Source organism: Monopterus albus, unplaced genomic scaffold (assembly GCF_001952655.1).
Source record: "Monopterus albus unplaced genomic scaffold, M_albus_1.0 scaffold161.1, whole genome shotgun sequence".
NCBI classification, from domain to species: Eukaryota; Metazoa; Chordata; class Actinopteri; order Synbranchiformes; family Synbranchidae; genus Monopterus; species Monopterus albus.
The window spans coordinates 67,320-93,509 of NW_018128041.1; the positions used below are offsets into that span (position 1 = coordinate 67,320).

Sequence of the window (26,190 nt, forward strand, 5' to 3'; positions counted from 1 at the left end):
TGCATATAGCTTTTTAAAAATCACATAAAAGTAGGAGTTTGGCCCGAAATCTACTCACACAAAACAAAATGACCTTTATACTCTCAGCTCAGAAACTATTGCTTTGCCTGTTTTCATTCCCATTTAAAAACAATCTTTAATTGCATTGGTTTATCTGTGGGTTGTGTCCACTCCCAACCATTCTGTCATTCTCAGAATAATCTTCATAGGCCTGAGGATTCAATAATTTAAAGTAAAAAAGCAAGGATTAGAGGAAAGTCTGCTTCTGTGTAGAAGAATGTTTTCCATTTCTCTTATCCTGTTAAACATTCCACTACTCCTCAGATTTATCTTGCAGACCCTTAGGAGGTCCCAACCCCCAGATTGGGAACTACCTCTTTTATAATGTGCAAAAGACCTTTAAAATATTATCTTATATGTAACTGCAAGTCACATCTGGAGTGTTCATGCCCCTGTGACATAAGACAGAAATGATTTCCTATTGTAAAAGTGTCTTAAAATACCACAGCTGACTGATGTGCTGCTTCTTCAAAGCTTCCATCACACTGCTTATCCTGCCATCAGATGCCTGGCAGTATGTTAATCAAAAGCTTTACGCCAGAAGCTGACATCAATAAAGAAGTCTAGACTTGTGACACAGCACCGCTCTGGTTTCTGATTGGTCTGATCAGTCAGGGTGATCTCTTAAAGTGACAGACCTCATTGAACAGTGCTCAAGAACAGCAAGAACAGCCATTAAAATGAACCACACATATGTGCCCAGATACACACCAACAGACACCAATACAAATAGAAATGCATCCCCCCCAAACCCTGGCTCAGCACACCCTCCCAGTCTTCCTTTCATCACGCTGACTGTGATTGAGTGTGACAGCGCCGTGTCTTGACCGTGGTGTTGCTATAATTATCTGTGATGTCTGCTGGTGCAATTGGAGAAGGGAGCCGGCGGCATCCACACATCAGTAGAGCACGAGGCCTCTGGCCAGTGCAGCACATACCAGGCCATAAATAACCACAAGGAGAGCGAGGAGGGAAGATGTAAGAGTGAAGCAGAGGTTAGAGAGATAGTAAGGCAGCTAGAATACAGAAAACAGATTTTAAAAAACAAGGACAGGTGAAAAATTATTGCACTCTCTTTTACACATTTCTTATTCATGTAAACAGTGATATGAATTTAAAAATGTAGCTTTAACAGAAGCAAAGAAATCCAAGTCAGGTCTGTTAAGACAAGTCCAAATCAAGCCACAAGTCTTCAGCAGCAGCTTTTCTCAGCTCTAAATACTGACATTTCAAAGTTGTGTTACTGCAGATTTACATTTCATTAAATGCACTTGCACGAGAATTAAATATTTAAGGCTCACAGCTGTGTTATGTCTTATAGCATTTTTTTGAAAAATCTAAATGTTAAACAAGCTGAAAATAGCAGGGAGAGAAAAGTGAGAGAAGGATAAAAAAGAAACAAAGAGCAGAAATAGGTAATAACTACAAGATGTCGGTAAGTAAAAAGTGGATTTATGTAAGATTAAATCTAGGAGAGTGAGACAGAGAGGTTCTGAGTGATATGCCAGCTGGACCAAGCTGCCAGCTCGCAGTGTGAGAGCTAGTGACATGTGAGCTCAACCGTCAACTTTCTCCACGGGCCAGGGCAACCAGACCACATAGCCAGTAACGCAGCGGCCTCACTGGAAACTATATTCCAGGTTCAAATAGATGATGTAAACTGGTCAGGAGTATTGATCCCACCAAGTGTGATACTAATATTGTAAATAAATGCAGTTAATCCTATGTTTTATCTCATGAACAAGCCAGCTCTAGAAACCAAATAAAACCACTTATTAGGACTATAACAAAGTATCAGTCACCAGTTAAGAGAATCTGAGTTTGGATACCATCTACTGCAGTTCTGAATGACTATAACACAATGCCTGACTTGCATGAATTTCTTCAGTGCCAACTAACATTTAACTAACATCAAACTCTTTAAAGATCACTCAAAACAGTTAGTTTCAAGCCAAAAGTATAAAACTGGTATTATAATTATTGTGCTCAACATCATCAAGTCAACATCAGTAAAAGAGCTTAGGCCTCAGATTTCACAGCTAACATCTGTTTGGAGTCATCTCACATTTTTGCCTTAGTATTAGATAATTGTGCTATTTGCCTTATTTTACAAAATACAGTAGCTGCAAGATTCATTCCAACACAACTGATGAGTGATTGATGATACTACTACTAAATCATGTTCACACCTTTAAACAATGTAACACATTTTTCTCTTTTTTAAAGTCCTGGCACAACATTTCACAAGTTTGTCATCTTAAATTGTACTTTTATCAGGTGCCAAAACCCAACCTCCTTTGCTCAGTAAACACAGCAAACAACATCCAAAGGTCCAGCTGTTCAACAAATAAAAAGAAACAAGAGGTGACATTCATCCCCTCCAGAAAATATGAGTCTCTACTTACATCCACAAGCTAATTTTAAGTATCTCCCAGAGCTGCTCTGCAGACATGGCTTACTGTCTGATGGGCAAAACACATCTCCAGCTGTTTCATCTGGTTGACCTTGTACTGAGTGATAAACTGTTTCAAGAGAACAATATTAATTAGAAAAGACAAACTGTGTTTTCTTAGAAACACACTGTTGTTCCAGTATATTTCAACATTAACCTGTTAAACCACATAGGACTGAAACTTAAAAGTTTAATGCCATGACTTAGGTCATTCTGTTAAACAATGTGGTAGTCTTGTGTCCGTGCAAATTCTCAGTCATCCAGGTTGTAGTATGCTGAAAAAACTTAGTAGAAAGCATCTGGATGTAGTTTTAGGTAGAAGACATTTCACTGCTCATCCAAGAGGCTTCATCAGTTCTGTCTGACTGGTGGTGAACAGGAGGTGGTGTTTCAGTCCTTCAACGGCAATTAGGGTCTGGTATCAGTGGGAGTCGTTACCTGTCTTTGAACCCTCACATGTGGACCGACGCCTATTTTCCTGGTGTGAACTGGGGTGGAAATGTTCAGGTAGAGATTTCCTGTTGGTGTTGGGCCTCTCCCTTGCTTTGGTGAAGGCCCAATTTGGGTACCCACAAACCTTCATGGAATTCTGGATTTGTACTGCCTTCTGCAATTGTGGGCATTTCCTCGGCCCTGTGATATAGGGTTCTGATAACTCCCAATTTGTGTTGTAGTCGGTGGTGTTAAGAGTTACTTCCACCTGAGGATGTCTGAAGCTGGAAGAGAAAAGAGGAGCACAACCCACAGCCATTTCACAATGACAAATGAGTCAAGAACCTCTCTGACAGAGAACTCACGGACATAGAAAAAGAGGTCTTGGCCAAGGGATTATAATTTGCGGTCACACCCAAATAAATCCCTGTGGTAGACCTCATCACAGTCACAGAGTCGGCCATTAGAAACAACAAGTTGTCTGAGACAGAGGCAGAGGAACTGAGGATGAAGGTCACAGTCGCTTTGGCCAGTGCCAAACTCCCATCCTCAAACCTAACCCCTGAGGAAAGAAGGGCCTTGGCTGTCTTGCAGAAGGATGAAACCATCACAATCCTTCCAGCAGTCAAAGGCAGATGTATGGCAGTCCTTAACTCAGCCAACTATCAGACCAGAGTTTCCGACCTCCTCAGTGAAGCCTCCACCTATGAAGCACTGAAGAGGGACCCCACCAGTGGCTTCAAGAAGAAGGTTATATACTGTTTACAGAAGCTGGAGAAGGAGAGAGTTATTGACCGGCGACTATACTACAGGCTATACCCCAGGGAGGCCATCCCATGCATTTATGTCCTACCCAAAATACACAAGGAAGGAGCCCCACTCAGACCCATTGTCAGCAGCATCAACTCTGTGACTTACAACATAGTCAAGCACGTGGGCACCATTCTGGCTCCTTTGGTGGGAGACACACAGCACCACATAATAAACTCCCAGGACTTCGCAAGGAAAGTCCAAGAACTGCAGCTGGACCAGGACGAGACCATGGTCTCATATGATGTCACATCCTTGATCCTTGTTCACATGCATTCCCACCACAGAGGCTTTCAAGGTGGTGAGGAAGAGACTGCTGAAGGATGGCATGCTGAACAACAGGACTAACCTCACCCCAGACCATGTATGCACTCTGCTGGAACTCTGTTTAAACACTACCTACTTCCAGTTTAGGGGGCACTTCTATAGGCAGCAACACGGCTGTGCTATGGGCTCCCTGGTGTCTCCTATAGTTACTAACCTGTACATGGAAGAATTTGAGGAGAAAGCCCTGTCTTCCTTCATTGGTACTGCTCCCAGCCACTGGTTACGCTACGTGGACGACACATGGGTTAAAATCAGGACCTAGGAGGTAGAGGCTTTCACCGAGCATATCAACTCTGTGGATATCAACATCAAGATCACTCGTGAGGATGCCAGAGATGACTGCCTGGGCTTTTTGGATTGTGCAGTCCACTTGGGAGGGGACAGAAGCCTGAAGGTAGAAGTATATCAAAAACCTATGCAACTTTAAGCCAGGGAACACCCTGCGGCAGAGACTGGTCCACCCAAAGGACAAAACACCCAGACACAAACAGAGTGATGTGGTGTGTGCAATTAAGTGTAGTCAGGAGTGTAATGACTCGTACATTGGGGAAACTAAACAGCTGCTGCACAAGGGCATGGCCCAACACAGGAGGGCCAACCCCAGTGGACCAGAGTCAGCAATCCACCTCCACATGAAGGACAAAGGACATTCTTTCAAGGACAGTGAAGTCCAGATCCTCTCCAGAGAACATGGCTGGTTTGAGAGGAGGTAAGGAAGCTATTTTTGTAAAAATAGAGCACCCCTCACTAAATAGGGGTGGTGGACTAAGACACAACTTGTCTTCCATCTACAATCCTGTTTTGAGATCTCTGCCCAAACATTTCCACCCTAATTCACTCCAGGACAATAGGCGTCGGTCCACATGTGAGGGTCCAATGACAGGTAACGACTCTCACCGATACCAGACCCTAACAACTCAGTCGTTAAAGAACATTGTTGGCCACCGAGAGACTGAAACACCACCCAGTGGGATAAATACCCCCTGCTCACCATCAGTCAGACAGAACTGATGAAGCCTCTTGGATGAGAGGTGAAACGTCTTCTATCAGTTGCTTGCAATTACCTTCACCAAGGTCCATAATGGCCAAGACAGCACTGCAGCTTGCCTCTCCCAGTTCATTGGTTGCCACACAGGTATACAAGCCAACATCACTCATGCGACAGTCCCGTATCCACAGTCCTTCAGAGTCCTGGGCTTCAGAGGGAGGAAGGAGCTCATCATTGTGGTACCAGGTCAGAGAAGGTTTTGGAAATCCTGCCACTGACACCCGCAGTCGGATATCACAGCCTGTTCCCACTGCTGCCTTGTGGAGTTTACGGATGAAAGCTGGCGGTGTGTATTCCTGTGTTGCAGCCCCAGCTTCTGGAACTATCTGGTCCTTTGTGAGTTTGGCCCTTCTGGAACCAATGTCGGGACTGTGACTGGATTCAAAGTCTTCTGCCATCAGGATCTCTTTCCCACTTCTTTACTGGCTGTACTTTTTATCAGGTAATTGATTTGGGCATCACGATAAGCTGCAGTTAATGAAGACCTCTTCTGAAAGATTCCATTGGTTCAGATATCTCTGGGCTCACAGAGGATGTTTGACCCGGGCTGCTGCAATGGACACTGTAATGACCACAGTACATCAATCAAAATGACATTCAAGTTATGCAAAAGACACTTTGCATATGACTCTTCTTACCACAAAGAAGAGCGTACTGGTCATGTTTGACTTCAGGCATGTTTATGTTTTACATTTTATATGCCTAATCCAGAAAACTGAAAATAATGGTCATTCAAAAAAACTAAACAAGCCGAGTCTGCTGATTTTACATGTAAATATCTATTACGTACTGCTCAGACAGTGAAAACAGTTTATCATGTGTTTATAGGGAACAAAAACACTCGGGTGTCTTGGCTAGAAATTGAAACTATAATTTTTTGCAGACAAGGGCAGACTAACATAAGACACTATCAAGATGCATTACAGAAGGTGTAGGATCCAGAGGTTTTGGAGCTTGGTGCATTCTAGAAACCTAAAGGCATGCTATGTCAGCTTCTGCAGTACTGACTCTGACCTTTCTTTTATTAAATCTGTCTTTTGCACATCCCAAAAATGTTTTTAGTTGCTTAGTCACTGTAGTATTTTTTCACAAGACAAGAAGTCTGTCCTCTTACTGCCTGTCTGCACTTCAGATACAGGGAGAAGCAGCCAGGGTACAGTAGCTTGGACATAACAAAAGCTGAAAGAAGATAGGCCGTGATGCTCCAAAATACTATAACACACATCTAAGGGAGGTTTGTTGGATGGCCAGTCTGGATTTTCTTCACCTCTCATACCCACTTTTAATGTTGGCACCCCTTCCGAAATCTTGCTGCTTAAACTGAAAAAAGAAAAAGTTCTAGTATGTTGCTGTTTAGTGATGCTCATACCAGATCACCAAGGAGTTCACATGGGTCATAAGATATAATGGTTAGGTTTCAGAAATTCATGTAATTTCCCTAAAAATCTAGAAACCGTTGTAAATGACAACAGATGCAGTGCCATAATTATTCATTAAAAATATGTCAGCATTTGGATTTTCTTTATATGCTAATTCCCAGTATTTCACTAATATGCTGATCGAAGAGTTGCCTAAAATAGACTATACATGATTATAGAAAAAATGTCACTTAGCTCACCTTTGCCATTAAAGCTGAAAAGAATCCCTTTGGACTTTCCCAAGTTCAGCTTAATGGAACAAGATCCATGGAGCCAAATACTTCATCTTAAATCATTTGCAAAAGCTCATGCCCTTTCGTGAGTACAGACACAAGTGTAAGGCCATCTTAGATTATAGAGCATTAGCAGCCACTGCCATGGTCCCTTTCATCAGCTTTAGTCCTGGTGAAGAGAGGTGAGTCAGACGGGGATCCTTTTTCCTACATGTCAAAACACTCGGGCCTTCTGATATACTGTGTTTTCAGTATCTACGTTTAAGTACTTCTTAAAAAATACACTTTTAACCTTTTTAGGCTTCTAAGTACTTACATCAGCTCATGTTATCTATCTCCTCTTTCTCCAGTCTCCCGCAGTCTCGCTGCCTTATTCCCAGCTCCCTCAGGTTGGGAATGACAGCTGCACCACCACAAATAGGTCACATTTCTTGGGCTGCCATGTATGACCTACACACAAACACACACTCCCACACTCCAAGCCCTTTAGATAATGTTGTCAACCACAATTTGTGTGTGTGTCAAAGACAGGCAGAGGTAGCATGTGTGACAGCTGGAATTATAAAAGAAAGTCTAAGAATAAAAACAGGAGTTACATACATACATTCTATACACACACACATATATATATATATATACACACAGTATATATATATAAACCTGACATGAAACATGACAAAGACTGGACATCTGCTGATGTATTACCGCCCTCTACTGGTAAATACGGTGTAGTACTTTCAGATAACACCGGTGTTATCTGAAAGGTGTTACTTTTGTACTTGGATGAGTAAAATGAAAGATATCTGTATCTAATGCAAGATAAACAGTTTCACACAATAAAGTGACCTATCCCAGTATAAAAGGTGACCTGCCCTACTGCAGGCCAACTCTAAACTGAAAGCCATGTTTCCAGGGTAACAATCAGTGACCAACACTTAATGCTATCAGTGGTATCAAATGACAGACATTCATGTAAATGTTCCGTAGCCCTTAAAGTTAAAACTAATTATTAAACTCTGTCCCTAAACAATTCGTCACCTGCATTATTTACTCTAACCCATAAGATGTTAACAATAAACTGTCACATTTACCTTGAAGACAAATGCATTATATGGCTGTCCTGTGCGGGACTGCCTGCTTTTACACGGGAGACAATCCCAGACAAAATTCACAGACACAGTCGGGACATGGCTGTGCGCAACACTTTAACAGAGATGGGCAGACAAACCCGATGCACATATGCAAAACCAACCACTTTGTCTTATCTCTTGAAAAAATAAATCAGGATGTTTAACAACACTTCCAAAAAAGCACCATTATCACATTTATATGGACTGTCCCAGTGTAGCTTGGCGTCTTCTTCTCCTCGTTTTGTGCGTCAAGCAGAAACCTGCTCAAAACTTCCACTGGTGGTCGGATCTTTGTGTCTTTGCAAGCACAGGTGTTAAAGGTACTGTATATTCAGATGTCCCAGAAAACCGTTGCCACTGAGCCAATATGCACAATACCAAAGCCTTAAATTAGGAGCCACGAAATGGAGCTAAGCCATAATTAATTTTCTTATTTACACTTGTGCTTTTTCAGCTGTGCCAGATTTTGTCTGTTGTGACATTTAATGTGCCATTATCCCGCACTTCCCACATGTGGCCATATTGGTCGCTGTTCAGCAAAACTAATACGTCAAACGAATTTAAAAAATAGCATAGTTCATATAAATATATCAGTAAATAATGACTAATTATTAGTCACTTATTAAACACTGGCTATTGCAGTTTTACCAAGTCATTTTTCACCTTATTTTAAACATCTTCAGTGTGAAGGTTCATTCCTGATCTTGATAAATGTATTAATTGGATCTTGACAAAAGATTGTTTTGCAAAAGTGAAACACCTTAACGTCAAACACAACTCCAAAGACAGTTGGTTCAAAGGAAAGTGTCTGCACACAACAGGCCTTTGGCCTGTTAAATTGCTGATAAAAATATGTTTCAGAGATTGATTCAAGGATTCAAGGCCAGTCGGATAAAGAAGGCAGACACTGGTTTCCCTCACAGTAGACAATGACTTTTCGTTTAGTGAGTTAACTGGTTTTGTGTGTGAGATATGTCTGTAGGCCACCAATTAATGTTTTCAGCTACAGATACACATGACAGTTGTAAAGAAATCTTATTTTTGATGGTGTGAGACATTTTTGTATATTTGCTGTAGCCAGTTATAATAATGACCTTGGTTCACACTGTAAGTGAACTAAGCCACCCAAAAGCAACTCTGCAGAACACAAAAGGAGAAAATAAAACATAGATACTTTCTCTCAATACTGTGAGAAACAGTTGCACCAAACAGATAATCCCAACTGCCAAGGTCTTTCCTTGATATCTTCCATTTTTCATTGGCAACAAGAAGCTTTTCCTTGCAGACTTCACTCAGACTCAGTCTCAGACAGCTGAAGAGCTAAATAAATATGTGAGAATAAGAAAAGTTACACAGGATAATTTGGTTACTTGAGCAAATTGAAACTCCATTTTCATAAATTCTCTCTGCTCCTCTGGACCAGTAACAAGTGAAACTTCCTTTTTGGACTTTTTTTTTTTTAACCATTACATCTGTAAGATATTTTGTGTCTGGTGGTTGTTACACAGTCATGGTGTCCTGTGCTCTCCTCATCCTGGGTCCTTTGTGGATCCACAGTCTGATTCAGTCCTGCAGGGGAGAGCATCTATCCAAGGAGGCAGTGTTGTCCTGGTTCAAAGGGAGAGTTCTGGAAACCCTCGGGCTGGAGGAGCCTCCTGTAGCCACAGTGCATGGTCCTGATGAGGGCATGGCACAGCCAGGAGCGAGGCTCATTAATTGGAGGGTCCCCAGGACTAGCAGGACAGCATGGGTCAGCCATGGAAGAAGTTCAAACCAGGAATCATCTGAAATTATTCTCTTCCCCACTTCTGGTGAGAAGCTTTGTTGTTGTTTTTTAGCCTTAATAACATTAAAGGACACTTGAATTGCTGCAACACACTATTTATTTTTGCTGCTTTGCTGAATATATTGCATAGTGACTTTCTTTTACAAAAAGAAATCAAAGCACAATTGCAGCACCTTCCATCATAACACAGATTTGTCATATATTTCTTTTAATGCTGCAGCAAAACTGACCTGATCATTTGAAATTAAATCAAGCTCTATCCAGTCAGCAGTTGTGCTAATTCATGCCACATTTTAATAAATTATAATGACCAAAGAGCTGCTTGGTGAGCAGAACATTTTTGCCAAACAAAGAACTGCTACAAGCAGAATAGACAGGAGTTCCACTAAATAATTGAAATTACAAATATTTTTGAATATTTAGTCAGAATGCTTTTGTAGGGCACTTGAGGACAAGAGTGGATTAAAATTGCAGCAAAGTACCATATATTCCACAGAGTTACATTTGCCTTTCAGGCATGTGTATTGCATATGCTTTGCTTATTTTAATGTCAAAATCACACAGTTTTTTATTGCACAAAACTCACCATATTATTTTGCAGATCTGAATCAGCAAAAACAAGATTTTATAGATGTGCTAATGACTTAAAATTATTATAATGGTATGACTTCCTGTTTGTAAATCTCTTGTAATTTTAAAAAAATGTGTAGTCTAGCTATCCATCTGAGGTCTCCTCTTGATAACAGCAGAACTCTGAGGAATGCCAAAGGCAATAAATATCAGACTTTTCTTGTCTCTCTTTGGCAGACTCATCTTGTGCCAGATCTGACTCATCTCCCGGAGAAACCAGCATCAGCCATTTCACATATTACTTCCAGCCCTCTATGAGCAGCCATGATACCCTGGTCACATCTGCCCACTTCTGGTTCTATGCAGGCGAAAGAAGCACAGACAATTCCTCTGCACCGTTGTTCATTCTGACTTCAGTGCAGCAGCTTCTTCAGGTCGCAGAATCTCCATCACTGATGAGCTCAGACAGATGGACCACCTATCAGCTGGATCAAAAAACGCTGGCCTCTGTGGGTGAAGGCCCTTTTCTGCTCCAGGTCCGTTGTCTGACCTGTCAGTGCCATGCCAACGAACCAGACAAGATGCCCTTTCTTCACCTTCATGCTCACCCTCGTGGCCCTGTCCGGTCACCCCGCGGTGCACCGCTAACCATTCCCTGGTCTCTTTCTGCTATCAACCTGCTGCAGCGCCCCTCTCAGGACAGGCCTCAGCAGAGCGACTGCCAGCGGGCAGAGATTGAAATCAGCTTTGAGGAGCTGGGCTGGGAAAACTGGATTGTCCATCCAAAGGTACTGACTTTCTCCTACTGTCATGGAAACTGCTCAGCCTGGGATCGAACATCCACCATGCTGGGAATCACTCAGTGCTGCGCCCCACTCCCAGGGACTATGAAGTCCCTGAGAATCACCACAACATCTGATGGCGGATACTCTTTCAAATATGAGATCTTACCCAACATTATGCCTGGAGAGTGCACTTGCATCTAAACATAAAGCTTAAAGGGCTAGTTCGCTCAGAATTATGGTGTTCTTAGAGCTCAGGTCACAATCATTTTAAATCGGTAACTCCTCCATTTCCTCCGTGCATTTTACTGTGGCAGAGATAATGTCCTGACTCATAAACAAGCTTTAGTGTGCACTCTTTTTAAAATCAACTTTAAAACTTTCCAGTGCTGTCTTCACTTCCTAAGAAACTAAGTCTTGCTTTTTTTTCCTCATTTAGACACCGCTTGTAAGATAAAGCAAGCAGCACATAGTTTGATTCTCACCTTTAGAGGGCAGTGTAGGCCTACTTTTACACTGCATCGTTTCACATCAGTACCTTCACATTGCTTCAGACAGTTCAAGGAAGTATAGTATACTAAATCAATTTAAACATGGAAATCAGTTGTATTGTGCAACTATCACAAATGTTACAAACATGACATTTTAGAGGAGACGCGCACATATAATTAAGCTACTGATCACTTTTATCCAACTTTTGGCAACTGATTTGTCAATATACAGACTAGCATTCGCAGGCTTTGACAGGATATACTCGGCAGCTTTAGTCACAGAAAATCCAAAGACAGAACCATCTTGTTCAAATATATTTATTTCTCTCAAGACAAAATAATCTCTACAGTTACAAAAACTACAAAAGTATAAACCACTGAAATACCATATTTAAAATGGAATGTTGTACCTTACAATAAGTAGAAACTGTAATTGAGGGGATTACAAGAATACAGCATCAAACAGCTCTTTGGCAATCTGCAGTTTCATTTTCGACCAACAGATCATAAAACCAACAGGTTATGAAAATGTTTGAACTGTGTATGAACACTGAAATCTACTGATCAAATGTCGCATGATGAATAGGTGTGTGGTTACATGGCACCAGATTGTGTGTCAGCAGCCAACTCTCTTTCTTTCCTCAGCTTTTCTTTTCTTCCCTTCCCTGGATGCACAAAACCACCCATGTTTCAGCACAAAGGAGAAGTAGTGGTGAATGTCAAGGGTGGAAAATACGGCTCACGAAAGAAGAATGTAAATTTCTAAGACAGGGATGGAGTTTCATTGTAGCCCAACAGCCCAGAAGACAGATGTTTCCAGCTGGTTAGCAACAAACCAAATAAAATGTCAGTTTGGATTCATGCAGTGACCAACACTGAATCATTTTTATAGTACATAATTGAGGGGAGAAAAGGATTTACCAAATCCAGGTGATGACTTCACACCAGTCATGTCAAACAGGTGGCATTCATGAGGCCAACACTTCATTCTAGAAAAAGGTAACTAATCAAGAGCTTAGGTCAACTCATAGTAACAAGGTAATAGTAAAATAAACTATTTTTAAATGAACCGATTGTACAAACACACAAAAAAAAGAAAAAGGATTCTTGGAAGTTTATTAGAACATTTCCTGTCAAAGGATTCAAGCATTTCCCAGGTAACTTTTTGGCTGATTGAAGTAAATATACAGGCTTCAAAAATGTGTCAAACGTTTCTGAAACGGTGTGGTATCTCACTAATAAACACCAACACTCCCTAATATTGCATCTATTTAAATTAAACATGACTCTTGTAGCACAGGTTAAGCTGTATTTGTTTTGTGTATGTGTTGGGGGGTGGGGGATTACTGCACATGCCCCAGAAAAGACATAACCCAAGGCTGCATAACAAGCCTTAAAGAAAGATGTTAATGCTTGTCAGCATTCAACAATGGAGAGCCTCTGTGTTGTGAGGAAGACTACAAAAAAAATATATATATATATATATATAAAAAACACAGAGCAAGAGGAGTCTAAAGCTTATCCTTCCAAGGTCTGGCATGGGCAAGGATAACTGCATGGCTACAAAAATGGAGTGAGCAAAAGAACAGGGTGTAGGCAAGGTTTTAGCTGAAGGCACAGTCAAGGTCTGAAAGCAGATTGGCAGGCACGACTTGAGATGTGGAAGGTTTTCAAGTTTAGTCGTGGAGATGAACCGTTTGTCACAACACAACTTTGTCAGCAATTTTGTCTTTTGGATAGACCATCTAATACTGAAAGGCTCATTTCTCTCATCCACACACAGACACACACAGACAGGCTTTGGTCTTCCTCAGTGGTCTGACTGCATTCCCATATGTGCTTCCCCCATGTGTTTAAGGGCCAGTAGGAATGGAAGGACAGACATCTGAGGCAGGAAGCATGCTCAGGCACGTAGCTCTGGGAAGAGACAAAATAGTCATGTTGAGCAAGTCTGAAGTAGATATGCTCACAAATAAAGCTGTAAGAATTAGTTCATTTTAATGTAGGTTGTCAACTTCAACACTGGAACTGTACTGGGCAAAGCCACAATCTGAGTCCAGAAAATTACCTAGAGTTTAATGTTTTAGAAGTTAGCAATGTATTTGTTTGACCAAAAATAGAAAAATTGGTTATTTCTTCAGATCAACAGTTCAAAACCAAACTAATTTCTTTTTGAACTATATAAATCAGAGCAAAGTAGCAAACCCTCAGTTGGTACCAAGAAACATCTTTCATTTTGGAATTTCTAATGAATCATTGAATTAAAATTATATTTAACTATTTTTAAATCTGATTATTATAGATTGTGACTGTTTATTAGCTTAATTAATCCTCAATAATTAAAGCAGCAATGAAAATTTGAATGATGAAGACCATGATTTAAAGTGGCTCATTACCTTTCTCATTCAGCTCTCCCTGCTTTTCCTGGGCAAAGTTGAGGCGGTTCTGCTCAGCAGCCGTCTCTGCAGCTGTGTTGACTTCTGGGCTGCTGCTTCGTGAAGGGCTTCCTTCATCTGCCTGGTAGGCCAAGTCGAGGTGTTGCTGGGCCAGTTTCAGGTGCCTCCTCAGCCGCTCCAGCTCCCTGCATGATGGCACCTCATCCCCAAAGCTTTCCCGTCCAGAGTCAGCTACCTGTGAATCCCTTAGTTGTCCTTTCAGCTTCTCTTTCTTCATGGAGGCATGATATCCTGGTGGGGCTGTTGGCATGGCACGCGAGGAGGTTCGTGGGGGGGCACGCGATTTGACAGTGGCTCGCCTGCGGAAGGTGTCACGGATGCTGCCAAAGCCCAGATGGATGATTTCCAGGAAGGTGAGGAGCAGACAGAGGAAAGACACCACGTACATCACCACCAGGAAGATGCTCTTCTCTGTGGGGCGGGACACAAAGCAGTCCACTTTATGCGGGCAAGGCGAGCGAGTGCAGACGTAGGATTCTTCGACCTTAACGCCATACAGGACGTACTGCCCAAAAAGGAAGGCGATCTCGAAGGCGGAGCGACACAGCAGCTGACAAACGTAAACTTTCATCAGGCCGTCACGCAAGATCCGCCGCCGACCATCATGCTTTCTCTCTGAGCCTGGGACAAAGAAAACACTGGTCAGAATCTGATTCAGTTTGTATCAAAGATGCTAAAAGGTATTTGACACAATGCATACTTTTCTCTGCTTTATCAGGCTTGTCTGGTTCAATCTCTTCGGCGATCATCGGGTCTTCCTCTCCATTGTCCTCCGCCTCCTCGTAGTCTCGAACTGCCCCACGGTTAACGATGGGCATCCTCTTCTTCTTTTTCTGGCCAGACGTGTATTCGCTGTCTTCCATGCGGGCTATCTTGTGCATGGCGAAGCCCAGGTACATAATTGTGGGAGTGGTGATCATGATCACCTGGATAAAGATCAGACTTGATCATTCTGTTATGCAATCATGAAAAACAGATGCAGAGCACATTTTCAAGCTTTTATGTTTTATAACATTAGAATGCAGCTCACCTGAAAGATCCAGAATCGAACATGTGAGAGCGGTGCAAATGCATCGTAGCACACATTCTCACACCCAGGCTGTTGTGTGTTGCAGACAAATTTACTCTGTTCATCATAGTAGATGGTTTCCCCACCAACAGCTGTCAGCACGATGCGGAAGATGATGAGCATTGTCAGCCAGATCTTTCCAACAAAGGTTGAGTGATTGGAGATCTCATCCAGCAGACGAGTTAGGAAGCTCCAACTCATGGTGCCAAGGTGACCAGGGAGCTACGTAAGCTCTGGATGAGGAAAAAAAGCCACATCACTAACATGATACTGTTTTGTTTATCAAATGTGAACATTTTCTTTGTAAACTGAATATTTTGGACTGGTGGGTGGACAAATCAAGACATCGCTTTGATTCTAGGAATTTTTGAACATTCTCCCTTGTTCCTGACATTTTATAGACTAAACTACATATACACAGTAATATAAAGTATATATTTAATAATGCACCATTATGTGCTAATATATATTCAGTAATGCCCTCAAGCAATAAGCAAATATGCACCAATCTCCAAGATTTACAAACTAGCAGAATTATTGAGGAAACCAAATGCAAATATTGCATCCAGGTATTGTAGGTCAACCTCATCTGCAGGGCTAGGAAAGAAACATGCTTTGTTTTAATCATACAGAGCCCTCAGACTTGCAGGTGTCCATACATAAACCACACCACTCAGTCCTGTTAGTCAAAGGGCACTAGTAGCAGCTTGGTAAACTCTCATTCTTACAGCTCCCTGCTATGCCAAGCCTGAGCTGCTAATCAAACATCAGAGTGTCAGCAGGCATGTTGCAGCCAGCCGTGAGGAGACCTGCTGTGCTGTGGGCTGCAGGCACTAAAACGCTGAATGAAGTTAGGAATTTTTCTGTCTCACTGCCAGAAATGATCCCTTTAAATTCTTTGAAACCACAACCTGACACCTTAACATGAAGCCGTGAAGAAAAGAACAGAGCTGGTCCTTTCAGTTCATTTTCCAAGTACCCGCTCCTTTAAAGAGGATCACTCAATAATACAGTAAAGCTTGATTTACCTGGGTTTTTTTTTGTGGCTAAGTGGGAACAACAAAACAAAAAACAACATTTGACTGAGTGGTAGGTTGAAAACTAAGAAAACTATTGGGTTTATTTCTAAAAAAAAAAAAAACTAGCTAGAATGTTTGCCTGGAGCATGGAAATAGAATGCTTCAAATCAAATACAGCTGTCAATTAAAAGAAAAGGCATCCAGTATTATTTTGGATTAATATGTGCAGGATTGCCTCCTCTACCAAGGAAGGCTCAGGAAAACGGTTGAACTGATATTGCCACAGAAACATAATTTGCCAACTGGAATGCAACAAACAATAAAAATACACCTACTGTACATTCACCAGGCTGTAGCAAAGAAAATAGCCAGTATTTCATAATTGCAACAGAACAAGGCTTGAGCCATATCAAGCATCCGTGGGCATTTCTGCCCAGATTAGACCACCCAGGGTGCACCCAGCATGATGCCGTTTATGCTGGTTGGGTGTGGCCTCTGTTCTTTTTAACTACTGTATGTAACAAGTGGCCTGCCGGCACGGCCAAGTGAACTGTAGCTCTACTCAGGCCCTCACCTGCCAGGTTACTCATCAATTCCTTTGCAAAAGCCTTCCTCCACACTGGCACCTTCAGACGCCAAGAAATGAAGAGTCTGACATGCCTGAGCAGAAACAGACTCATGTTGAAGTTCAAGTATTTTAGCCTGTTTTGAATTAAATCCAGTGAAGATTATGTACTCTGAAACACTTCATCTCAAACCCAGCATGCTACAAGTTCCAGGCTGTAACGAGAGAACTAAACCAGATAAAATGTTTAAAAAGGTGAGCTGCAATTCACCCATTACAGAAACACCACTGTGGATAAGGTGTTTGACAAAACGGAGAACTTCAAGACCTTGTAAAGTCTGAGACAGGAACAAGATTATTTTACCCCTGTCACACAATTACAATGCCCACCTATAAATGTCATAGGTATTCAGCAGAGATACTGCATAGCACCTTGAAATAAACAAAATCCACCAATAAGTTTTTCAAAGCTAAATAGTCTGACATTTAATGAGGCAGACTGTTCCTTTAAGCACCATCTGTCGCAGTTATGTTTACTTTCTGCCATCAAAACTCTGACCTGATATTCAAGCTTTTTAGAGCTCCAACTGTGCTTCCAGGACACAACCCACTTTGCTAAATATTGACCAAAAGCATCATCTGAGAAATGAAAGGTATCACTTTCATAAATCCACAGCAGTCTAACCACAAACGGCCATCTAATATCAGTAGCCTCTAATCAACACACTGAACTGCCAACACAATAAGCCAGAGGCTGACTGTTAAATTTGACCTCTGAGGAGTACCATGTCTGTTTGTGCCACTTTATCAACCTTTAAACATACTTATTACTACACTGTAGTCACATGAGGGCACCAGGAAAATTTAATGGCTAATACTTGTCCTTGTAAACACAAAGGTTAGAAATGCAGTATCTGACAGATTATCACACAGTCCAGTTAACGGCGGCTTGGACGATGGAGTCACTGCAGTCACCTGTTAAATATTCTCCCTAAAGTGCCAAATATTTGATTGAACCGTTGACATTGTCGAGACATTTGAACACTTCAAAACACTTTTCCATATTTTTGATGTTTTACTCCAAGGTCTTGTCATTCACTTCTCTCAGTCTGAATTCCACTGTACCACAATCAAAAACAAATTTAACTCAATACAAAAAGCTAATTTGCAGGTTTCTCTCAATACACAAGGATTTTACTCCTACTGAGAGCCCATGGAAGCATTCTAGAGGTGCAGGGCTAAGGGGAGGGGGGGGGGACGACATCACCCAACAACGTATTTAACCAAGACAAACTGGTTTCATGGCTCAAGTAATTGCAAACATTTTTTTTGCAACAGAACCCTCACAAAAGCTGACCAGACACAGCTTTTAAACAGTAGCTTATTTGCTCATGTGGTGCGAAACCCAGCTCAACTTAGGCTTTTCTGCATCAGGAGCCACTCGGCTCCAGGAGGAGACGGAGGGGGTTGGAGTGTTTGAAGCAAAAGATCTGGACAAAGCAAAGGCAAGTCGACATTCCTGCCTAACCAACAGCAGAAGCTGGATCTTAGGGTTCAAGGAGCAGACAGAGGGCACATGAAATCCTCAAGGAGTCTGAGCTGTAACAGAAGAATACACCACCTACAAATGTCAATCACTACTCTACTGTACTGTCAGCACAGAAAAAAATTATTTGACTTTGTAAAAGACATCCAGAGGAGGAAATGTCTATAGCCACTAGACATATCCCCTGGTCTGTTTCAAATAAGCAGTAAAAGGAAGCTGAGAGGAGATTTAAAGACCTTCAGCAAAACTGTCCAAGGCTATGAACAAGCTCTGCTGAGTCAGACTTTACTGTTTTAATGTGGGCGTTCTGTTAGGAAAATAAAAGTGCTGCCAAGCTCTAGTGGGGAAACTAAAATCCAGTGAATTAGAAGATGAAGCCATCATTTAACTGAGTCAGACACGAGTTAGTTATGAAAGTTGAACCACTGTTAGGAGAGTAACTCGTTAAACCAAAGGAAAATCACTGTAATGCTTGTCTGGTGAGTTTATTTAACCATTCCGATGGGGAACTTTTGAAAACTACAGTGGTATTAAAATTGATTTTCTTTTGGCACACTTATAAAAACATATGACATCAGAACAGTTTGAGCTGCGCTAACAGTGAATTTGTCTTGGTGGATCATATTTTCCCCTAAGGGCTTGAAACTGACGAAGATAGAACGACTCACCGCTCTCCGGGAAGCACAGATCCAAAACTCGTCACACGGAAGCTACTTGGTAAATTCAGTGTGAACACTGCTCATAAAATAAACTTTGTGAACACCAACATGTTAAAATGAGGTTTAACTAAGTGGGAAAAGGAAACTAAATTGCCTTACAAACTTCTCGTCACCCACCTTCACTCCACTCCGCGCGTCTTCTCTCCTTGCGCTTAATTGCTCGACCAGGTTTTCTTAATTAACGCGCGCTCTCATCGGCGTCTGCGGGCGTCTGCGTGCGTCTGCGTCCGCGTCCGAGGCACCCTTGTCTATGAACCCATTCAGCCCGTGTTGACCCCATGTGTCAGGGTCCCGAACAAAAGTACCAAAGAGAGATCTCTGGTTCCTGCTCTCCTGCTCTCCTCCTCCTCCTCCTCCTCCTCCCGCACCTCCTCCACGTAACTCGGCCCTCATTCAAGAAGAGGAGGCCCCTCGCCTGAAACCTGAGATCCATGACTGACTATCGTTCGGTCCTGACGACGGACCTTTATAATATGATGATGCCACTGTCACAGTCAGTCCCAGGGTCTTCACAGGAATTTCATCCGATATAAAAATATCACTGTAATATGATAAAAAAATATAATAATATCACAATAAGGCTGCTTATAGCAATAAAGTTCATACACATACATCATGAATCATTCACAGTATTAGGATGCCAATTTTTATAAAGGACACTGTTAGGTATTTTTAGTCAGATAGACATTGGTTAGACTCTTCATGTATTAGAAATGTTTAGAGTAGACAGGATGTCTAGCTCAGGCTGTTAAATGCTTAGTCATTCTTATGGGGTACTCCAGGTTGTTCAGGTTCAAGGAAGCTGATTACTGTTAGGAGACAGAAGGGTTAATATTATTGTTATGACGTGTTTAACCATAATGGTAATCATAATATTTTCTTATGCTTAATGTCATGACATGTCACTAGATGTCATGTCAGAATGTTTTAGCTACACACCACATAATCAACAGACAGTCACACATTGATTTTCTTCATGCTTTGACTACTGCTATGGTCAGCTGCACAGCTGGCACCGGGAGACGTCATGGTTTGGTGTCCCTGAGTAGTATGGGGTTAGCCCGAAGTGATATAATGTATAGGCCTGTTATGGTTCAGGGTCTTTCATCTTTCAGCTGCCTGCGTGCATGTTGGAGGTGTAAGATACCTGAGCGTGTAATGTTAATTTTACCTGTGTTCATTGAATAAATCAGCACAGTTTTGAAGTTACTTGGACTGTCTCGTCTCTCAGAGTTAACGTGGTTAAAAGAACTAGGCCCAACAACACCATGTCTAAGAATGACATTTTAATATACTTAAATAAATGCACTTAAGCGTTGCTACCATTCACAAGAGGAAGTACACATGAAATAGACTCATTTGTAACAATACCACTTAGAATAAATGTGATATTATGATGCACATTAAATATGCACTCACTTACACTCACTGTATTAGTGCCACATTCAAAACAACCCTGAACTATAACTTTATGAGGTGTTGGCTCAGCTTTATTCGGAGGCCATTGTGTTGCTTGCTGTGGAAGTGTATTGCAGTATTCTGAGAAGTGTTTCTAATATTAAGTCTACTCTGACATAAACAAGGTGGACAAATTATTTTAGTATTTTAGTATTGCACTGCCATAGATTTGGGGCACTTGTGAGGGGCAGGGTAGAAAACCAATGGTAAAAACTAATGCAGCAGAGGCAGAGCAAGTCAGGCTCCAAACATACTGGAGTTAACCCGTCTCTCTAATGCGACTTGTCTTTCATTAGAATCTCCCTGGTTAACAGCCATGGTTTTCAAAACTCTGCTGTGTGTCCAGTTTGTAATACAGGTTTTAAATGCCCTAAAACTGTAGCATCTATGCCTGTGCTGAAACATCCCTGATGGTATTACAATGGCTATTTTTTTTCCTCCAGACTTTCAAGGGCTCCTACAAAGCCATCAATGGCATTATACAACCACAGTATTTTCAAAAGCTAAAAAGGCCACCAGTGACTGTGCAAAATGTTTGGAATGCCCCTTTAAAACACCTACATATTCAAAGAGAGGATTTGTGTCTGTATAGGATCTTGGGTTTTTTTAATACTAAAAAGTACACCGAGTCCAACTACACCATAATCTAATCATTACTCTTTGTGCTGAGGACCCTGTATTATCCACTTGAACCAGAGTTTGGCAGCCCACTAGCCTGACAGAGCACTGCGTGACTGCAGCTTTTAGAAGAGCAGGCCCACCATCCAGGAATTTTGTTGACTCAAGCATTCAGCAAAATAACAGATTTTTTGCTGTCATGCACAGTGCAGCTGTAGTGCTCCCGATTTACCAGAGGACCTTCAATGTTTGGAGGAGGCTGTGGGAAGTTGAATCAGGCCAGATGTGAGTGCCTGGCCAAATCACCATGGCTACAGCCCAGCTTTCTCTCATATTAACTATCCTCCCAGTTTTCCTTTGGTGCTCACATGTGGTCCAAGATGATGCATGAACTCATTCACCTGCACCTTTTTTACTGTCACTTATTTACAGCCAAAAATAATCCACGCTATTTTGGGAAAGTTTCTATTTTCTCTCTCACATTCTTGTGAATTAGCATTTTAAAAATGTTTAAATAGCACTGAATTAATGTTGCTGAGGGGTTTGACAATTAAGGCCCTTATAGGCGGACAGGGGCCAAAACAACAACAACAAAAACTAAGATTTTGCTTTTTATGGAAAAATGGGAATGGAGGTGGACTGACTCCCTCCTGTGGCTCCAAATTCCTTCCCAGCCCCCTGCAGTAAATATATTAACTGCTTGAACAAAGGGCACTTTTGCCCTATTTGCATGTCCTACTGCCTCTGTGACTGAATGTACTGTACACACAGTATCAGGTGCTATTGCTTATTTCCTCCCAAAACATAAAACTTCACAGTGTGCAATTGTTATGACTTCTGGATATTTTAGGCTGAGTTTCAAGACTCACTAATTTTAGCCTGTTGGAGGCCAAAACTAATGAGATTTAGCATTTGCTCCTTAATTTACTCCTGACAGGATGGGGGAGGGCATGGTATTTAGATAATTGACCTGTAAATGAGAATAAGAGAACAAAATCATTTTAAAGCACTGCTCCCAGAGACCATATCAGATCCATAAAACAGGATTATGTTCAATATACTTCACCATTAAGTAAGTCTGCTGACTAGTTTGGTGATCAGTTGTTTGTCAGCCACATGGGTGTGACTAAAGGTGATCCACAAACATGTGCACAACACATGCACAGCATCAAAACATTTACACTGTGAAATTGGTTACCATACCTTTCATACAGCTGAGCCTAGACTCAAATCCTGCTTTGCTTAGAGGAGTAGGATTGGCAGTTTGGCACCGAGTGGCCAAAAAGCACACAGTGTAACCAACAGGCCACAAGTTTGGTCCAATAATCAAACACCAATGCCAGACTTTCGTGCTGCTTTCAAGCATTTCTTCACTGTTGCTGCTTTCAATTGGAGCCAGAAATAATGTAATGATTAAGCTGACCTAATAAAGAAGAAATGGGTGCTGAAGACTGCAGGTTTAAAAGCCAGTTTTTATCGCACCAAGGAAGGAATCTTTCAGTTGCTAAACTGCAGGAACAGTTCATTACAGCATGCACAAGTTTCTAAGGTTTATATTTGAATGCACAAACAGGAAAATGTCAGAGAGAGTGATTTTCTATATGGTTTAACAATTTTCTCAAATACTTAGTCTTCTCTTGTCTTCAAACTGGAACATTAACACCATTAGTTAATGGATGGATGGATGGATGATGCCACTGCATTAACTACTTGTCAATGACCAGGCATGAGTCACGTTTCTACAGAACTAATAAACAGCTGACAAGTGACATTTTGAGAGCTTCAGGTCAAGCTGTGCTCTCACTAAACATTATCAGACACATACATCAATCAAGTGTCACAGTATGTACAACAACGTGTAAAACCTCTTGTAATTAAGAGGCTGTGAACAGAATAATCAGTCCCTAAGGCGTCTCATCTGCCTTTGCGGACTTTCTGGCAGCAGTCCATTGCTGTGGTTTGCATCATGACGGTATAAAAGGGATTAACACCAATCTACATGTACTTTGTTACATAATACCACCTGTTTTTGCTGTTTTGTTGATGTGGATCATTTGTGAAGTCAATTTTACAGGAAAGAAATGTTGTTGCTGAAGTTAAGAAAACCTCTGAAACTTAACATTTGTAACAGGACCAAGTGAAGTTCCACCAACCTGCTGCAAGTTAGATGTGGATACTCCTTTTTGCTCTCTATTAAAAATGCACGACTGTTTTGGTTTAAATAAACAGAACACAAATTAACATATTACTTTTATATTTAATTGTACAGATCACATGCCAGCAGTTTTTCATATTTTTGTATTTATATAAAAATAAAGCACACTTCTCTGACTTAACCCACAATGAAATGCTAACAAAGATATAAATCAGATTTTGTTTGTAAATTAACAGTGATCATCACATCATAGCGGCTACGTAAGCAAGCCACAGGGGCCACATTTTAAAGATAGTAATGCAAAACCTCTGCATTTATCCAATAGTGACAGTGCAGAACTGACTTTTCCATGTAGTTGATCTGAGAATAAACAAAGAAAAAAAAATCACCCAATGTAAAAAAACAAAACAAATACCTGTTCCCAAGTTTAATAGAAAAGAACTGCTACTGTTCATCTGATGTTCACACTTCTGGTTTTCTGTTCACATACCACAGTCCAGAAACACATCATGAGACTAAATTTAACTGGGAGAGGTGAGGTGACCCTTAATGACAATGTCTTAACCTCAACCACTCAGAAGCACCCCATCCTCGTGATGTCACAACTCACTGCACTCTAAGACAGTGAGGGGAAAGACTATGTCAAGCTTGGGGGGAGGGGGGGGGTTCCCTGTCAGCCTAGTGCAAAGAAAGCTATAAGATGCATTAAGGTGCTTTTCAGTAAGAAAACAGGGCAGCAATAAACAAGGCACGCTCCATTTCAGCTGCAGGAACCTTCAGTGGGATGGTATCTGGAGGAAAGATTACACAACAGTGTTTTTACAGACATGTGTACCACATGAATGAGTGCAATCATTTCCAAGTTTCTGGCTTAAAAGAGGATGAAAGCCACGAGTGTAATGGAACCAGACTGAGTGCAGACCGTGCTCACGCTCACTAAACATTTCCCAGTACCAACACTTAGACTCACGCTCACAAAAAACAGGAGCATACAGTCTGTAACTCTTTTTTTCATGTCGCTCTGTCTTGCAGACTTGTGTGCAGCTTCACTCCGAACATGGCCTCCCACTGTGCTCTGACCCAGGCCAGCAGACCCTGGAGGAGCTCACTGCTCTCCGAGCGCACACACCATGTCTTCTCCTGTTTCACAGTCTGCAAGAGAGAAAACAGCATGAGAAGCAATGAAAATGAAAGCAGTTCATCACAAGGAACTCACATTGGATAATGAGAACAAGAAACATTTACATGTATCAAAACTGACACCACAGTTGTAACAATCATCACAACACCACAATGTGAAGTTTGGTCAACCCTATGCACCCCTTTACTGAATTTCTCAATGCACATGTTGTAGTTAACAATATACTGATCTCCCTGGATTATTTTCTAATATGAAACAGAACCTGATTGTGTTCAATTTCACTCAAATCCTTCTTTGTAGAGAAAAGTAAACAAATTGTGTGGTCATGTTTACAGATCATGGTGAAAAGGGGAGCAATTAGAGGACTCATTCAGGTTAGCAACAACCACATGCACAGACCAACACAAACATGGCATCAGCAAGTACAGCTTTGTTTTGATTCAGGAGTCTGAGGGAATAGAGACAGTGGGATGACACGATCACCCCTGTTGTACTTACGTAATTAGGAAGTTAAATAAGAGTTTAAAATAGTTTGATAGTATACTTTGCTTTTCAAACTGAACAAACTATTTGATTTGTTCATTTATCTGTCTGTTATCATTAACATATGTTACCAGTGGATTTATCTACAGGATCAGTAATGAGCTACTTACTGTATGTTTCCCTTAAAATGTTATGCAAGGTTTGATATGAAGGCATGTTTCTGTCCACTACTTATATGAACTCCGTAAGATTACCGAAATAAGCTCCAGTAACTTGGATACATCACAGCTGTTTCCACCTAAGGCAGCATTTGCATTTTCTCCTTTTTGTTGAACCTTTAACCTGTGGTGTTTTTCTGATAGAAATGAGGGTGAAATGCAGAAAACAGCAGTCATACAAAGGCCCCTTCAATCCTGCTCTATTGTTTATTTTTAGTCTTTCTCTTGAAGTGGATGCATGCAGCACTGAGTGGGCATTGGACATTCCAATGTCAGTACCCTGACAGCCCAAAACCTTCTTGTGAGATGTCAGCTTTTTGTTTCAGATTTCTGTGGACATCATACTGACCTCATCAAAAAGCTTTATATCTATTCTGCACTGATCCGAGGGCCACAGGTGGACTGAGCTCACGCAGCTGATCGGCAGTGTCTCAAGAACAGTGACGCTTCCGTTGCTCTGTTCTTGGTTTTCGTTGGCTGTCTTGCTCTTTGAGCTCTTTCTCCACTGGTGATCTTCTTTGAGCAGGTAGAGGGTTTCCCGGGTTGCCAGGACTGTCAACGGCACCCAGATGTCCTCTGAGAGAAAAATATGACAATATGATAACACTATATAAAGAGTCAAAGATGCTGTCAATTCCAAATGAGAATCTTTGCTGACTGCTTATTAAACATCCACCTTAAATAGACTGTAGCTTTCAAAAACAGGGTTGTCAAGACGTTACCCTTGGGTATGGTACTGTATGTAAGAATCTGCTGCTCTACAAAGCACATTTCTGCTACAAACATTGAAGTTTTCAATGTGTATTTCATGTCAGAAAGCTATCTTCAGAGGAGCGAACAGAGGCAAAGAGTAGATCAAGGTATGCTGAAATTATAGTGCTTGAAATTCCACCGGTGTGCACAGCTGTGTGTAGCCTGCAGCTACCTTGTTTTTATACATGTCTGCTGAAACACAAACAGTGAGGCAGCCTAGGCACCCCGTGGCACCGGTACACATGTACAGACCACATGCATGCCCATACATAATAACACCTGCCACCCACTCCAGTCAAAAGAGAAGATTTCTGCCTCCTTTTATGCCAAAGGCTGTTGATAAGGATCGATGGCGGGGCCTCGCGTCATCTGCTCCATACAAATCACGTCCTTTCTTCTGTATTTCTTCTTCTTGCTGTAATGTGTTTTTATGTGGAAAAAAATAAAACCT

The 26,190-nt window shown here is 41.5% G+C and overlaps 3 protein-coding genes across 9 annotated transcripts in view; 1 reads left to right on the top strand and 2 right to left on the bottom strand.

Annotated features, from left to right (window-relative positions):
- Positions 1-9,202: 9,202 nt before the first annotated feature.
- On the top strand, positions 9,203-13,008 carry inha (inhibin subunit alpha). Its single transcript, XM_020615274.1, has 2 exons — positions 9,203-9,721; positions 10,504-13,008. The coding sequence occupies exons 1-2, from the start codon at positions 9,421-9,423 to the stop codon at positions 11,250-11,252; spliced, it is 1,050 nt and encodes a 349-aa protein (XP_020470930.1). The 5' UTR covers positions 9,203-9,420; the 3' UTR covers positions 11,253-13,008.
- LOC109968768 (gap junction gamma-1 protein-like) lies at positions 11,842-19,249 on the bottom strand. 3 transcript variants are annotated; one of them, XM_020615271.1, is made up of 5 exons: positions 19,031-19,249; positions 15,026-15,297; positions 14,696-14,921; positions 13,936-14,616; positions 11,842-13,456 (listed from the first exon to the last, which is right to left on the bottom strand). In XM_020615271.1, the coding sequence occupies exons 2-5, from the start codon at positions 15,263-15,265 to the stop codon at positions 13,443-13,445; spliced, it is 1,161 nt and encodes a 386-aa protein (XP_020470927.1). In that variant the 5' UTR covers positions 15,266-15,297; positions 19,031-19,249; the 3' UTR covers positions 11,842-13,442. The 3 variants fall into 3 exon arrangements, with proteins under 3 accessions (XP_020470927.1, XP_020470928.1, XP_020470929.1); XM_020615272.1 differs by lacking the exon at positions 19,031-19,249 and adding an exon at positions 18,863-19,023; XM_020615273.1 differs by lacking the exon at positions 19,031-19,249 and adding an exon at positions 16,658-16,726.
- A 3,209-nt stretch (positions 19,250-22,458) lies between these two features.
- The window catches only part of stk11ip (serine/threonine kinase 11 interacting protein), a 35,673-nt gene continuing 31,941 nt past the window's right edge, over positions 22,459-26,190 (bottom strand). For 3 of the 5 annotated variants that reach the window (XM_020615254.1, XM_020615257.1, XM_020615255.1), the window contains exons 25-26: positions 25,336-25,562; positions 22,459-24,296 (exon numbers count right to left, since the gene is read on the bottom strand). In XM_020615254.1, coding sequence (XP_020470910.1) covers positions 24,156-24,296; positions 25,336-25,562 — 368 coding nt within the window. In that variant the 3' untranslated portion in view covers positions 22,459-24,155. The remainder of the gene's footprint in view (positions 24,297-25,335; positions 25,563-26,190) is intronic. The other 2 variants (XM_020615256.1, XM_020615252.1) reach the window with 1 other exon arrangement.